This window comes from Chelonia mydas, chromosome 9 (genome assembly GCF_015237465.2).
Source record: "Chelonia mydas isolate rCheMyd1 chromosome 9, rCheMyd1.pri.v2, whole genome shotgun sequence".
Lineage (NCBI taxonomy): Eukaryota > Metazoa > Chordata > Testudines > Cheloniidae > Chelonia > Chelonia mydas.
Genome location: NC_057855.1, coordinates 79792019 through 79805373, shown reverse-complemented (window position 1 = coordinate 79805373; position 13355 = coordinate 79792019). Strand labels below are relative to the sequence as shown.

At 44.4% G+C, this 13355-nt stretch overlaps 1 protein-coding gene across 13 annotated transcripts in view; it reads right to left on the bottom strand.

The window, feature by feature from the left end:
* Positions 1–13355, bottom strand: part of ARHGEF9 (Cdc42 guanine nucleotide exchange factor 9) — a 302987-nt gene that overhangs the window by 77292 nt on the left and 212340 nt on the right. For all 13 annotated transcript variants that reach the window (XM_007060176.4, XM_027822604.3, XM_037908835.2 and 10 more), the window contains one exon: positions 8773–8952. In XM_007060176.4, the coding sequence (XP_007060238.3) occupies positions 8773–8952 (180 nt within the window). The remainder of the gene's footprint in view (positions 1–8772; positions 8953–13355) is intronic.

The following is a 13355-nucleotide window of genomic DNA, read 5'->3' as shown; positions in this document are numbered from 1 at the left end:
TAAACTAGCTTCACCGGGGGAAGGAGACCAAAGCCCTGAGGTAAGTGGGGAAGTGGGATACCAGGAGGAAGCACGAGCAGGAGCGCGCGAGCGGGCAGGGGTCCTTCCTCATACCGAGAAAGAGGGACGATCAGCGAGTTATCTCAAGTGCCTATACACAAATGCAAGAAGCCTGAGAAACAAGCAGGGAGAACTGGAAGTCCTGGCACAGTCAAGGAATTATGATGTGATTGGAATAACAGAGACTTGGTGGGATAACTCACATGACTGGAGTACTGTCATGGATGGATATAAACTGTTCAGGAAGGACAGGCAGGGCAGAAAAGGTGGGGGAGTTGCACTGTATGTAAGAGAGCAGTATGATTGCTCAGAGCTCCAGTATGAAACTGCAGAAAAACCTGAGTATCTCTGGATTAAGTTTAGAAGTGTGAGCAACAAGGGTGATGTCATGGTGGGAATCTGCTGTAGACCACCGGACCAGGGGGATGAGGTGGACGAGGCTTTCTTCCGGCAACTCATGGAAGTTACTAGATTGCAGGCCCTGGTTCTCATGGGAGACTTCAATCAACCTGATATCTGCTGGGAGAGCAATACAGCAGTGCACAGACAATCCAGGAAGTTTTTGGAAAGGGTAGGGGACAATTTCTTGGTGCAAGTGCTGGAGGAACCAACTAGGGCCAGAGCTCTTCTTGACCTGCTGCTCACAAACCGGGAAGAATTAGTAGGGGAAGCAAAAGTGGATGGGAACCTGGGAGGCAGTGACCATGAGATGGTCGAGTTCAGGATCCTGACACAGGGAAAAAAGGAGAGCAGCAGAATACGGACCCTGGTCTTCAGAAAAGCAGACTTTGACTCCCTCAGGGAACTGAGGGGCAGGATCCCCTGGGAGAATAACATGAGGGGGAAAGGAGTCCAGGAGAGCTGGCTGTATTTTAAAGAATCCTTATTGAGGTTACAGGGACAAACCATCCCGATGTGTAGAAAGAATAGTAAATATGGCAGGCGACCAGCTTGGCTTAACAGAGAAATCCTTGCTGATCTTGAACACAAAAAAGACGCTTACAAGAAGTGGAAGATTGGACAAATGACCAGGGAAGAGTATAAAAATATTGCTTGGGGATGCAGGAGTGAAATCAGGAAGTCCAAATCACACCTGGAGTTGCAGCTAGCAAGAGATGTTAAGAGTAACAAGAAGGGTTTCTTCAGGTATGTTAGCAACAAGAAGAAAGTCAAGGAAAGTGTGGGCCCCTTACAGAATGAGGGAGGCAACCTAGTGACAGAGGATGTGGAAAAAGCTAATGTACTCAATGCTTTTTTTGCCTCTGTCTTCACGAACAAGGTCAGCTCCCAGACTACTGCACTGGGCAGCACAGCATGGGGAGGAGGTGAACAGCCCTCTGTGGAGAAAGAAGTGGTTCGGGACTATTTAGTAAAGCTGGACGACCACAAGTCCATGGGGCCAGATGCGCTGCATCCGAGAGTGCTAAAGGAGTTGGCGGATGTGATTGCAGAGCCATTGGCCATTATCTTTGAAAACTCATGGCGATCTGGGGAAGTCCCGGACGACTGGAAAAAGGCTAATGTAGTGCCCATCTTTAAAAAAGGGAAGAAGGAGAATCCTTGGAACTACAGGCCAGTCAGCCTCACCTCAGTCTCTGGAAAAATCATGGAGCAGGTCCTCAAGGAATCAATTCTGAAGCACTTAGAGGAGAGGAAAGTGATCAGGAACAGTCAGCATGGATTCACCAAGGGCAAGTCATGCCTGACTAACCTAATTGCCTTCTATGACGAGATAACCAGCTCTGTGGATGAGGGGAAAGCAGTGGACGTGTTGTTCCTTGACTTTAGCAAAGCTTTTGACATGGTCCCCCACAGTATTCTTGCCAGCAAGTTAAAGAAGTATGGGCTGGATGAATGGACTATAAGGTGGATAGAAAGTTGGCTAGATTGTTGGGCTCAACAGGTAGTGATCAATGGCTCCATGTCTAGCTGGCAGCCGGTATCAAGTGGAGTGCCCCAAGGGTCGGTCCTCGGGCCGGTTTTGTTCAATATCTTCATAAATGATCTGGAGGATGGTGTGGATTGCACCCTCAGCAAGTTTGCAGATGACACTAAACTGGGAGGAGTGGTAGATACCCTGGAGGGTAGGGATAGGATACAGAGGGATCTAGACAAATTAGAGGCTTGGGCCAAAAGAAATCTGATGAGGTTCAACAAGGACAAGTGCAGAGTCCTGCACTGAGGACGGAAGAATCCCATGCACCGCTACAGACTAGGGACCGAATGGCTCGGCAGCAGTTCTGCAGAAAAGGACCTAGGGGTTACAGTGGACGAGAAGCTCGGTATGAGTCAACAGTGTGCCCTTGTTGCCAAGAAGGCCAATGGCATTTTGGGATGTATAAGTAGGGGCATAGCGAGCAGATCGAGGGACGTGATCGTTCCCCTCTATTCGACATTGGTGAGGCCTCATCTGGAGTACTGTGTCCAGTTTTGGGCCCCATACTACAAGAAGGATGTGGAAAAATTGGAGAGAGTCCAGCGAAGGGCAACAAAAATGATTAGGGGTCTGGAACACATGACTTATGAGGAGAGGCTGAGGGAACTGGGGTTGTTTAGTCTGCAGAAGAGAAGAATGAGGGGGGATTTGATAGCTGCTTTCAACTACCTGAAAGGGGGTTCCAAAGAGGATGGATCTAGACTGTTCTCAGTGGTAGCAGATGACAGAACAAGGAGTAATGGTCTCAAGTTGCAGTGGGGGAGGTTTAGGTTGGATATTAGGAAAAACTTTTTCACTAGGAGAGTGGTGGAACACTGCAATGAGTTACCCAGGGAGGTGGTGGAATCTCCTTCCTTAGATATTTTTAAGGTCAGGCTTGTCAAAGCCCTGGCTGGGATGATTTAGTTGGGAATTGGTCCTGCTTTGAGCAGGGGGTTGGACTAGATGACCTCCTGAGGTCCCTTCCAACCCTGATATTCTATGATTCTATGATGATTCTATGTGGCTGCTAAAAGGGAGACCAGCTTTTAAAAGTCCACCATATTCTGTCTGTATGTGACTATATCCCTACGGCTACTGATATGCTGGATTTGCCATGGGAGAGAGGACTGAAATCTCCCTTACAATGTGCTGGCCCAGCAGTACAGACCATTTTATTTAAGTATCAGAGGGGTAGCTGTGTTAGTCTGGATCTGTAAAAGCAGCAAAGAGTCCTGTGGCACCTTATAGACTAACAGACATATTGGAGCATAAGCTTTCATGGGTGAATACATGAAATACACGTTGCATCTGACAAAGTGGATATTCACCCACGAAAGCTTATGCTCCAATACGTCTGTTAGTCTATAAAGTGCCACAGGACTCTTTGCCATTTTATTTAAGCACTCTTAATGTTACACTTCCAGCAGGTGAGTACCGCTTTAATGCCATTCCCCTTTCTCTGCCCCCTAAAACCTCACCTAGGCATCAGAGTGGCCAGTGCTAAATTAATGCTAATTAAATAATAAAAGCCTGGAGGTTGGTTGGCTATCTTGTCAAGATGCCCACACACAACAGGGCTCAGCCCTAAAAATAATGCAGGATGAGAAAGCCAGCTAGACGTGGCCCTTGGAATGATGTGTGTGCAATAGAGAGGAGAATCACAACACCCATTAATGAAAGTTAAACACCCCTACCAAATAGAGCATATGAGCTGTTAAGCACTTAAACAAGACATTGGTTTAATACCTCTCTAAAAACAGTACTTTAAAAGCTTGCAAAGATTTATCTAGCACTACCTCACCACCAGAAAGGAAGTAATGTGAGCCAAAGGTAGCGTGTCAGCAAGTACATCAGCAGTCAGGGAAACGCTGAGAATGACACAAAGGAACAAAGGCTATCAATGCACCTTCCCACACACACCAAAACTACAGTGAAATGACCAGATAGAATCTGCACACAACTCTACTTCAATGCTTCAAGGGAAGCCTTACCTTCCACCTCCAGTCCTTAACATGTAGGAAGGGGGTGGTAAATCCTTCTTGACCCCAGATTTGCCAATTAGTTTAACCTCGTAAATATGAGCAAGAATCACTGCTGTTCAGGTGCTGGGAAATACATCCCCGTGACTCATCCCGGCAACCCACAGAATTAAGGCCACATTTACAAATAAACAAATTCTCCCTCCCTGCGCCACCAAGACAAGTGCATTCAACTGCAGTGCATGAGCTGTTCGTCTCTAGGCTGAGTTTCATGGTGATAAGCATTAGGGTTTTCTCCTCTTTAGAATTTGCTTCCATTGGAAATGTCTAAGGCCGAAACTGGCCATGCTTAGTTTATCTGTTTTCGGAGTGCTTGAGTCCTGTCTGGGCTCGGTGTGGCACGTTACAGAGAGCCACATTTGGATGTGGAGTTTGCGGGTTTGGTTTGGACCCACCTCTGTTTGGAGCAACCCAACTGTGTGGTGATCATCAGCTCTGCAGTTCCTGGGCCTTTGCAGAGTAGACATTAGTCTCTATTACAAACCTTTTGAGTTCACAAATGGTATTCTGGACCATCATTTGGGGAGCCATTCAGAGAACATAATGTGAACGCAGCAAAAAGCCAAATAGCACATTTATAATTGTAGCAATGTTATAGCAGAAGCAACACCTCTATCTAAAAGAGTGAAGAGCCGCCAATGTCAGATAGTGTCACAGCTATGTTGTGGACTCCTTTAGTAAAATTCCGGCCACTTTTCCAAACTTAACTCCCACCCTGTCAGATCCCAGTCAACTCATGTGATGTTCACTTCACAGTGCGCAGCTAAATACAGGGCTGACATCTGCACCCTGACAGATCAGTTCTATACTGTTTCCTGGAATGTTCACTTGACAGTATGCAGTTAACTACCAGGTAGATATTTCAATCGGACCCAAACCAAGCTCTCTATCTAGCCTTCAATCTGAAGAACTGTGGAGCCCTCATCTGCTTCTCTAAGATTAAAGAGCTTTCAGTAGCCTCATTTCTCCATGAGCGAGTGGCAGAACAGGATGGTTTCCGATAGAAAATCATTCACCATACCACATACCCTCCTCTCCTTTGCTTCCTCTCATGTCCCGACAACTCCCTGTTCCCAACATCTAGTTTCTACCCTTGAAAATCATTGTGCTCTCCCACACTTCACAGCCTCTCCCTGTCCTTCCTTCCTATCTCCCTCCCTCCTTCCAGGTTAACCACAAGTCACAATCAGAGAACCTAAGATAAAGGCAGGCTTTATACATACAAACAGGTATATATGCTAATCCTGCAGATGCAGTTTAGAAGTCCCAGGTATTTGTGTGCATAAACCTTTCACATTAATGTACATAAACATACTGCAGGAGGTGCACTTGCAAATGTGAATTTTTCCTACAGTCAGACTTTGTGGGTACCAAATGCCATGCAAAAAGCTGGTCCGACTGGAGGCAGGAAGTATCTGAATTCTCCCCAGAAATAAGATTTTTCCAGCTCAGTTTTGCAGCTAGCAGAGATTCACATGGTTCTGATAAGGATCTAAACTTAAGGGTGCTTACTTATAAAGCAATTCCCAAACATGAAGTTCACACGTCACTAATTGCCTCACCGTATCTACCTGTGAAATTCCTTCGTTCTAAAACAACATTTTCATGGGATAGTTCCCAGTCTGTGTTTTGAGTTCTCTGATCCATCTTGTCTGCAGTAATATGATCTGGGATCGTATTTGTCTCACTGCTTTTGATCATCTGCAGGACTCTCTATTGCTTTGTTTCCTCCTATCATTATTTAATAAAAATGTGGACATTAAAGGCAGTGCAAATATTTGTCAAGTAAATCAAAGCAGAACAACTCTAGCCAGCCCATGGAGTTTGATGCAGTCATATACATAGAGTAGGGGCTTGTACACACTACCACTTACATAGGCAAAACTTATGTGGCGTAGGTGTGAATAAGCCACCCCCCTGAGCAACATAAGTTACACCGATCTAAGTGCCGGTGTGGACAGCGCTATGTTGACGGGAGAGCTTCTCCTGCCGACATAGCTACCGCCTCTCACAGAGGTGTTTTTTTATGCCAGCGGGGGAGCTCTCTCCTGTCAGCAAAGAGCGTCTTCACCAGATGTGCTACAGTGATGCAGCTACAGCGGTGCAGCTATGCCGCTGTAGCACTTCTAGTGTAGAATAGCTCCGGGACTCAAAAGAAAGAGAGGAACACACACAGTCCTCTTGTTGCAATAAAGCAATTTGTTTAATATAAAGTACACCGTATAGAAAGAGGACAGCAGGGAAAGAACAGCTAAAATCTCCCCTGATTAGTTTCTTGATGAATCCCTGAAGGAGTGTGCAGATTAACCCTCAAATCCTCACAAATTTTTACAGTGCAGTGCTTGGCCTGCAAGCTAATGAGGGGCTACAGCCACTGCCTCTGAAGACCGCCGAAGCCATAGCAGCCATCTGGTGAGAATCACACCTGAGGGTTTTCTTGGTCAAGAAAAGGAGAAAAAGGGAATTTGAAGAACAGAAATCAAGAGGCAAGAAAGATTAGCGGCAACCTCAGACAATGGAGAAGAGGAGAACATGGGAGCTCAAATGGCAGTTGTTCTTGCAGTTGATAAACAAGGACAGAGTGGCTCAGTTTGTGGTAGCTTGCAGGTTTGTGGTACCGTGTGGAAGAAGCATCACTGCTTTATAGATCTAAGTGCTTGAATTTCCCTTTCAGCTGCCCATGCAGAACTTGGGGTACGCCATAGCAGGCCTCCATTTGCAATTTTTTGAAATGTCTAGTATCCATTGTAAAGTATCAATTGGCATAGTTGTGGCAGCAGTATGGATTCTGCCTTCTCTTACGCCTTGTCAGGAGTCCATCATTCAGTCCCAGGGAGTGACTCTGAGCTCAAACCCAGCTGAGTACGTATCTCACAGATGGAGGATTTGATCCTGCTCCCAGTGAAGTTAATGGGTGAACTGATTTCAGGGCAGGCAAGAGCAGGCCAAGAGGCTGTGACATTAAACAACACAGGCAAGGAACTCACACGTAAAGGCCAATGCTTCCCTCGGCACAAGAATGCTCCCTGAACTACTGTTAATGCATCTTATAAAGCCTCAGTGTATCACGGTTTTGGATTCATTTAACTGATCTCCTTCGTCTTTATTGTCTTCTAAAATCAACTTCATACCCTTCGAATGGCTTTGGGGTAGGGGAATTGTTGGGAGGCTACTGACCCAAATGATCAAGTAGTATAGGCCCTACATTAAGTGGTTTTGTTTATCTGTGTTAAAATAAAGTCTGGTCATGGGTGGTAGGGCTGTTTACGAAACCTGTTACAACCAGACCTGATTAACTGCCAACCCACGCACAACAGCACTGGTTTAGTGAATGAGAACAGGCAAATGAAACTGACCAGGCTATTTTACTCTTTACCGAGTGGAATTATTAAAAAAAAAAAAATGGATTTTAAAAATTTGGCCCTTGTTACCCCAGGTTCTCTCATCAACACAGATGGGGAATATTTTTCACAAATGTGCTCATTATCTGACAAGGCTCAATCTTTCTCCCCTATAAACCAATTTTCAAAACTCCTTTTGACCTCAGTGGGGGCAAGATGGAGCCCACAGCATCCCATTAAGCAAAATGAAGGAAGGAGGGTTAATTAGCTGGGTGGTCTAATCATCATACTTTGCATTACCACACAGGTGACCCATGTTGGATTTCCTGTCCCTCGTCTCTTAGTCTCAGGTCTGGCCAGAGCTAAGAAAGGATCAAGAGCAACATGCTGAAGTCGCACAGTGAGAAGGGTGTGTGTGGGAGGTAAGAGGAGAGCAGGGCTGGTTTTCTATATACCATTAAGGAGCACTGGTTCATGGGTTTTATCCAGGCTTCCTTGGCCAGTACGGTCACTGGCAAATAATGGCGCCTCAAAGGCTAAAGAATGTTGTAAACATGGGAGAAATGTGAGGAGGAGTCTTGATAATGCAGGAACCTCCAGAAAAGGAGCCAGGGGGAGGTGGAAAATGGTGACTTAAGCAGAGAAATAAAACAAAACAGCATCACTGCTGGATACTGCCTGGGCTTCATCAAATATAGAATATAAAACAGCCTTCCCTCCCACCAGCACTGAGCTTGTCAAATTGACTGAAACGTTAAAAGGAAAGCATCATCTTTAGACGATTTTACAAGAGAAAAGAAATCTTCATTTTTGCACCGCATCCTCTAGGCTTCAAAGGAATAAAATCTATGATCCTGCCTATCCCTCCACCACAAGAGTAAAGAAAGAAAGCATGAGAAGAAGAAAAAGGACATGGTTAACATCTGGCTCTTGATTCTCTGATGAAGAACAGAGAGATCCCTATTAAAATGGCAAGAGCTGACAATAGCTAGGAAGGTGTCCTATTGTGCCTTTGTTCTTTGAAGACAAAAATAATAATAATGCTCTGGTGTCATTCTGACATATGAAAGGCTTTTCTTTGTTAGGGTGGGTGCTGGTGGGGCACCCCTAGAGCTGCGTGGATACAGCAAAAATCTGCTTCAGTATAAAACCAAAAATAATGGGAAATGGCCCATGTCCCTTGCAAAGATGACTGCTTGTGTCTGCTGTGGGGAGGTTATGGAGAAAGGCTGCACTGTTGGGATAAACACATGGAACATCAGTGATACAAATACTGGAGCTCGATCCCACATTTACTGCACAACCAAATCTCCCACTGAAGCCAGTGGGAGTTTTAAATTCAAAATTGGCCCCATATTTCATATGTGACAGCAACAACCCAGTACAGTGAGATAAGGAAGGGAGAGCCACTCACCCTTACGAAGCTGGCGGGAAACCATCCTTCTTCATCGTCGATCTGACCCCACCACCAGTCCTTGTTGGAAGCATCCAGGACCTTGATAACGTCTCCTGCTTTAAACGCCAACTCCCGGTTGGCCATGGTGACGTGATCCCATACTGCCTCAGCACTTACAATAGAACCACCACTGATCAGCTTTAAAAACAAAACAAGAGACAGTCAGCAAACGCTCTGTCCAGAGACCCAAACACATTCACATACACAATGTAAAAACAAAACACTCAGCTAGAATAAACAATCCCTGCATTTACTATCATTGTCATTGCCACACCCATTTGCTTTAAAAATACATTATTTTTTACTTAAATAGATAGAATATCCCATTTCTGAGTTGCTAAGGGCCTGACACTGAGAAGTGCTGAAGGGAACAGAGTTTGCTGGGGCTCAGAATTTCTCAGGATCAGGCCCTACATGAGTAACAAGCAAAGACCTCACCCTACCTCTAAGCCACACCTATGCACACACATGCTGTTCAAGGAACTAGGCTTTCATGTATGCTTTAGTTAGCACAGTACATATCTGGGTGTTCCTAGTTATGGCATCTTGGCAAGGAATTTTAGAAACAGGACAGTCTTTTATATTTTGTTTGGCAAAGTGGTATATTCCCATCTTGATGTGGCTGAGATTTTGCAGACAATTCCAATTAATGGATGACCATGTTGGAAATCTTCTCTCTACAGAGCAAGTGCAGCATGGGCATTTGGCAGAGCAAACTTTCCCTGCACTACCCTACTGAGTTGTCTCAAACCAGAGCTGGAGGGAAGAACAGACTCAATAGCCCATTCAACCCTTGGTCTGTTTGCTGAGAGTGCCAATTTAGTGCTGATTGTGGTGATGGGTTTCATGATGCAAACACCTGTCCACTAGAAACTAGATGGAGGCCCCCGAATTCATCTCCCCCAGGCCGCAATGAACATGGAACACTCAATCTCTTTTGAGTTAGGCTATATTCATATCCGTGACCCAGAGGTGAAAGGTTCTGTTTTCCATTAACAGTTTTATGAGCCATCTAATCCTCCACAAGTCCCTGATTAACATGGAATGAGTCATGTCAACCCTCCTCCTTGCATGTCTGGATGAGAACAATCCAACTGTAACTGGGATTACCCACTGCTTTTCACAATGATGCTCACAGTTTTTAACAGGAGAATACATTGTGCTTATGCTTTGTTCAGTGAACGAACTGTGCACTGAGCGATAAGACTGGATGGGTATACATAGCCTGGCGACCTCGCCAGGAAGGGACAGCTTTACATGTGCCAGTTACACAGCTTCTTCTCGGATCACCTCCTCAAACCTTGCTCTTTAATGCTGTAGCTTGAGATGTATTAGATGTGGTTGATATGGGCTCAGTTCCAAATCAGTATTTCATCTCAGGAAGCAAGAGACCCAACTCTGCAGCCATTAGGGACTTTCCATATGGCAAGAACTTAACAGCCACAGACGTCCACTCAATTTACGTTAACAATGCAAGACACACAAAAGAAAACAACACATCATGGAGGCTAAATGAAAGCACAGGCCCTGCGAACTGTTAGAGGATTCTGACTCCTCTTCTAGAAGTTCAGCCAGTAAAGAAATGTCTGATCAAAAATGTGGCTGCACAGAAGGAACTTGCAGTAAATCTTTCACCACTATTGCACAGGTTCTGAGTGTATAAGAAGACCCAGATCCCCATGAGTAGATTTGCAGGACTTGTTTTACCCCATTCCTTGAGCTGACCTTCCTCTAAGAAGTCAAACTTTATAGGTTTGTGAAGAATATTTGTGGGCTTTCAGCTCTTCAGGTAGCAGAATCAGTTGTGCATAGAAAACAAAATCTAGGTCAAGCTTGATACTTAATGCTTTTCATTGTCAAACCACACTACAAGCACTGACTGTTCTCCCCATCTGCAGTAGGTAAGGTAAGATTAGTTACACCCATTTTACAAATGAGTAAACTGAGGGAGCGGGGGTCACATGACATCCCCAAGGCCACAGAAGGAGTCAGTTTCAGAGACAGCATCTGAACTCAAGAGTCCCTGGCTCCATGACCTGTGCCCAGGCCCCTTGACTGCACCTCTGCCTTTTTCATAAAGCCAGCAGGTTGCTTATATTTGCAAGTTTTCCCAGTGATATTGTCAGGTTCCAACATTTTCCAAAGGACATCCAAATTTGGTGGACCAGTAGCCCGAAACACATTAAGTACTTGCTAACAAAAGTGACAATTTACTTGTCCTCAAGTCGAGAGACAAGTGAAGCAGAAATATTCTTTCCACAAATTTCTGTTTTACAGCGCTTTCTAGAACTCTCTGTAAATTCATCAAAAACCAACTCTTTACAATCGCACACTGCAGAGACAGAGAATGCACTAGGGCCAAGTTTGATAAGGGGACCTATTTAACAAGAAGCCCTTAATGGACTAGCACTGAACCTAATCTACCCATGTAGAAGGCACCTTGATGTGTATTTAACTTCCATACAGATATCATAGCATGGGCATTTGGTGCAGAGCTCCTTCTGCAAGGTCCAGGTCCAACTGAACTTAATGGGAGTTGGAGGCTCTTCATACTGCACAGTATGAACACTGGGCTCTGAATTAGTATTATGGTAGTTAGGCAAGAATTAGTCTGGAAAAATGATGAACGACGCATGGGTCTAGGCTCTTTACAGCACCCTTATTACAGGACATGCTTCTGAGATGGTTACAGCCAGTCAAATAATTGTCAGATCATTTATTTGATGAATTTCTTTATATTTTCCTTAATTACTCAATGAATGTTTTAAAACATTATTTGCACAACTGAAATGCTGGGCTGATAATTCAACCAACCTATTTGCAAATAATGTATTGGATAAATTACGCAATGTATTGCAAATAAACAATTTGCCCAGCTCTGGAGAGGGGATAGTTTCTACTACAGGACTTCCTTATAACAACCCCTGGCATTTTTCTAACACAACAGAAGATCCCTAAGGCCCTCACAAACACAAATCAGTTAAGTCTCCAATAAGCCCTATGATAAATCAAAAAGGAGAATTAGCTTTTTTTGTATATGGGGAAACCAAGGTATAGAGAAATTTAAGTGACGTGACCAATGTCACACAACAAGTTAGGGCTAGCGCTCGGAATGGAATCTAGATCTCCTAACTACCAACTCCATGTTTTAGCCACATCCCATCTTTATGTATGTTTGTTGTTTCCATTAAATTTTTCATGTCTAATTAAGTGTGGATAGTCTCTTTTCAGGACACACTACATAGGCAGTGTTGTGTATTTTAATTCATAGTTTTATTGTATATTAATACCTTAAGAGAAGTAAAACCTACCAGTTAGTAGTGTGGCTAATTACCATATTGAATACTAGTTTTCAAGATGATCCAGGAACAGGGCTATTGCACAAAGGGCTTAATCCCCTTCACCACCACCACCACCCCACCCCCCTCTACCCCTCCACATATGCTATTCCTGGGCACTGGATCCACACACACAAATATTCCTTAGACCAAACTTCAGAGTGGTTTTATTTTAGATTTGTTACTGTGCTGGCAGAATAGAGTAACCTGAGCCTGACACACACAATTCGAATCCTAAGAACTGCACCATGGTCAGCGATGGTAGGTGACAGACTCTCTGTTGGCCAGGTAAGGAGGGCTGTTTGCCGGACATTTCCCTTCCTTTGTCACTGTGAACATGTGAAAGAATTTTTCACTTGATGTCAGAGCCCAAATGACTCAGAAAGGTACTTGTTGATATAAGAGGAGTAAAGAAAGCCTAAATTCCTTCACTTTCACTCTTCGGTGCCACAGGATGGAAAAAAAAGGCCCAGGTTGCTTTACCAGGGCTTCCTTCCTGCCCTCAGTCTGAGACATGAGCAAAGGAATGGGGATTCCATTTGACAGAAATCCAGTGAGGGCGATTGTGCCTTCTAGAACACAAATAAGGTGCGATCTAAAACAAAAAGGATGGAGGCAGGATAGCAGGATTCAAGCTCTAGCCATCACATATATTGCACCCATTGAAAAAAATGCCACAACCTAGAAGCAAAAGTCTAATTCTCTCTCTGATTCATTTTGTGAGACATTGGGCTGCACCTGTAAGGTAGCCTGACTAGTCCAAGGCAGGGTTATAGAGATGGGGCTTGACATCTGCAGCAGCAGCAACAGACAATGAACTAGAGACAGGTTAGAACCAAATACTATAAAATCTAGGGAAATTCAGATCAAGAGCCAAACACACCAGAAAGCTCCTATCTCTATAGTGAGCTGAATCAAAACCTGATTTGGACATGGCTAACCCATGAGGCATTTCAAACCCAGATACTAGCTTTCTGGCTCATCCCCATCTCTACATGGACACCTTAGGTTTTCAATTCAGCCATCACTCATGACAGTAGAGATGGCCTACTAGTCAGTATAAAAGCACCAACCCAGATATTATAATGATGGCTGCAATATAAATAGCTGGATAAATATAGACAAAGAGATAGCACCTTGGCCAAAAATGCAAACTAAATCCATCAAAACTGTTCAGAAGTTAAAAAACTTAAATAAGCTTTC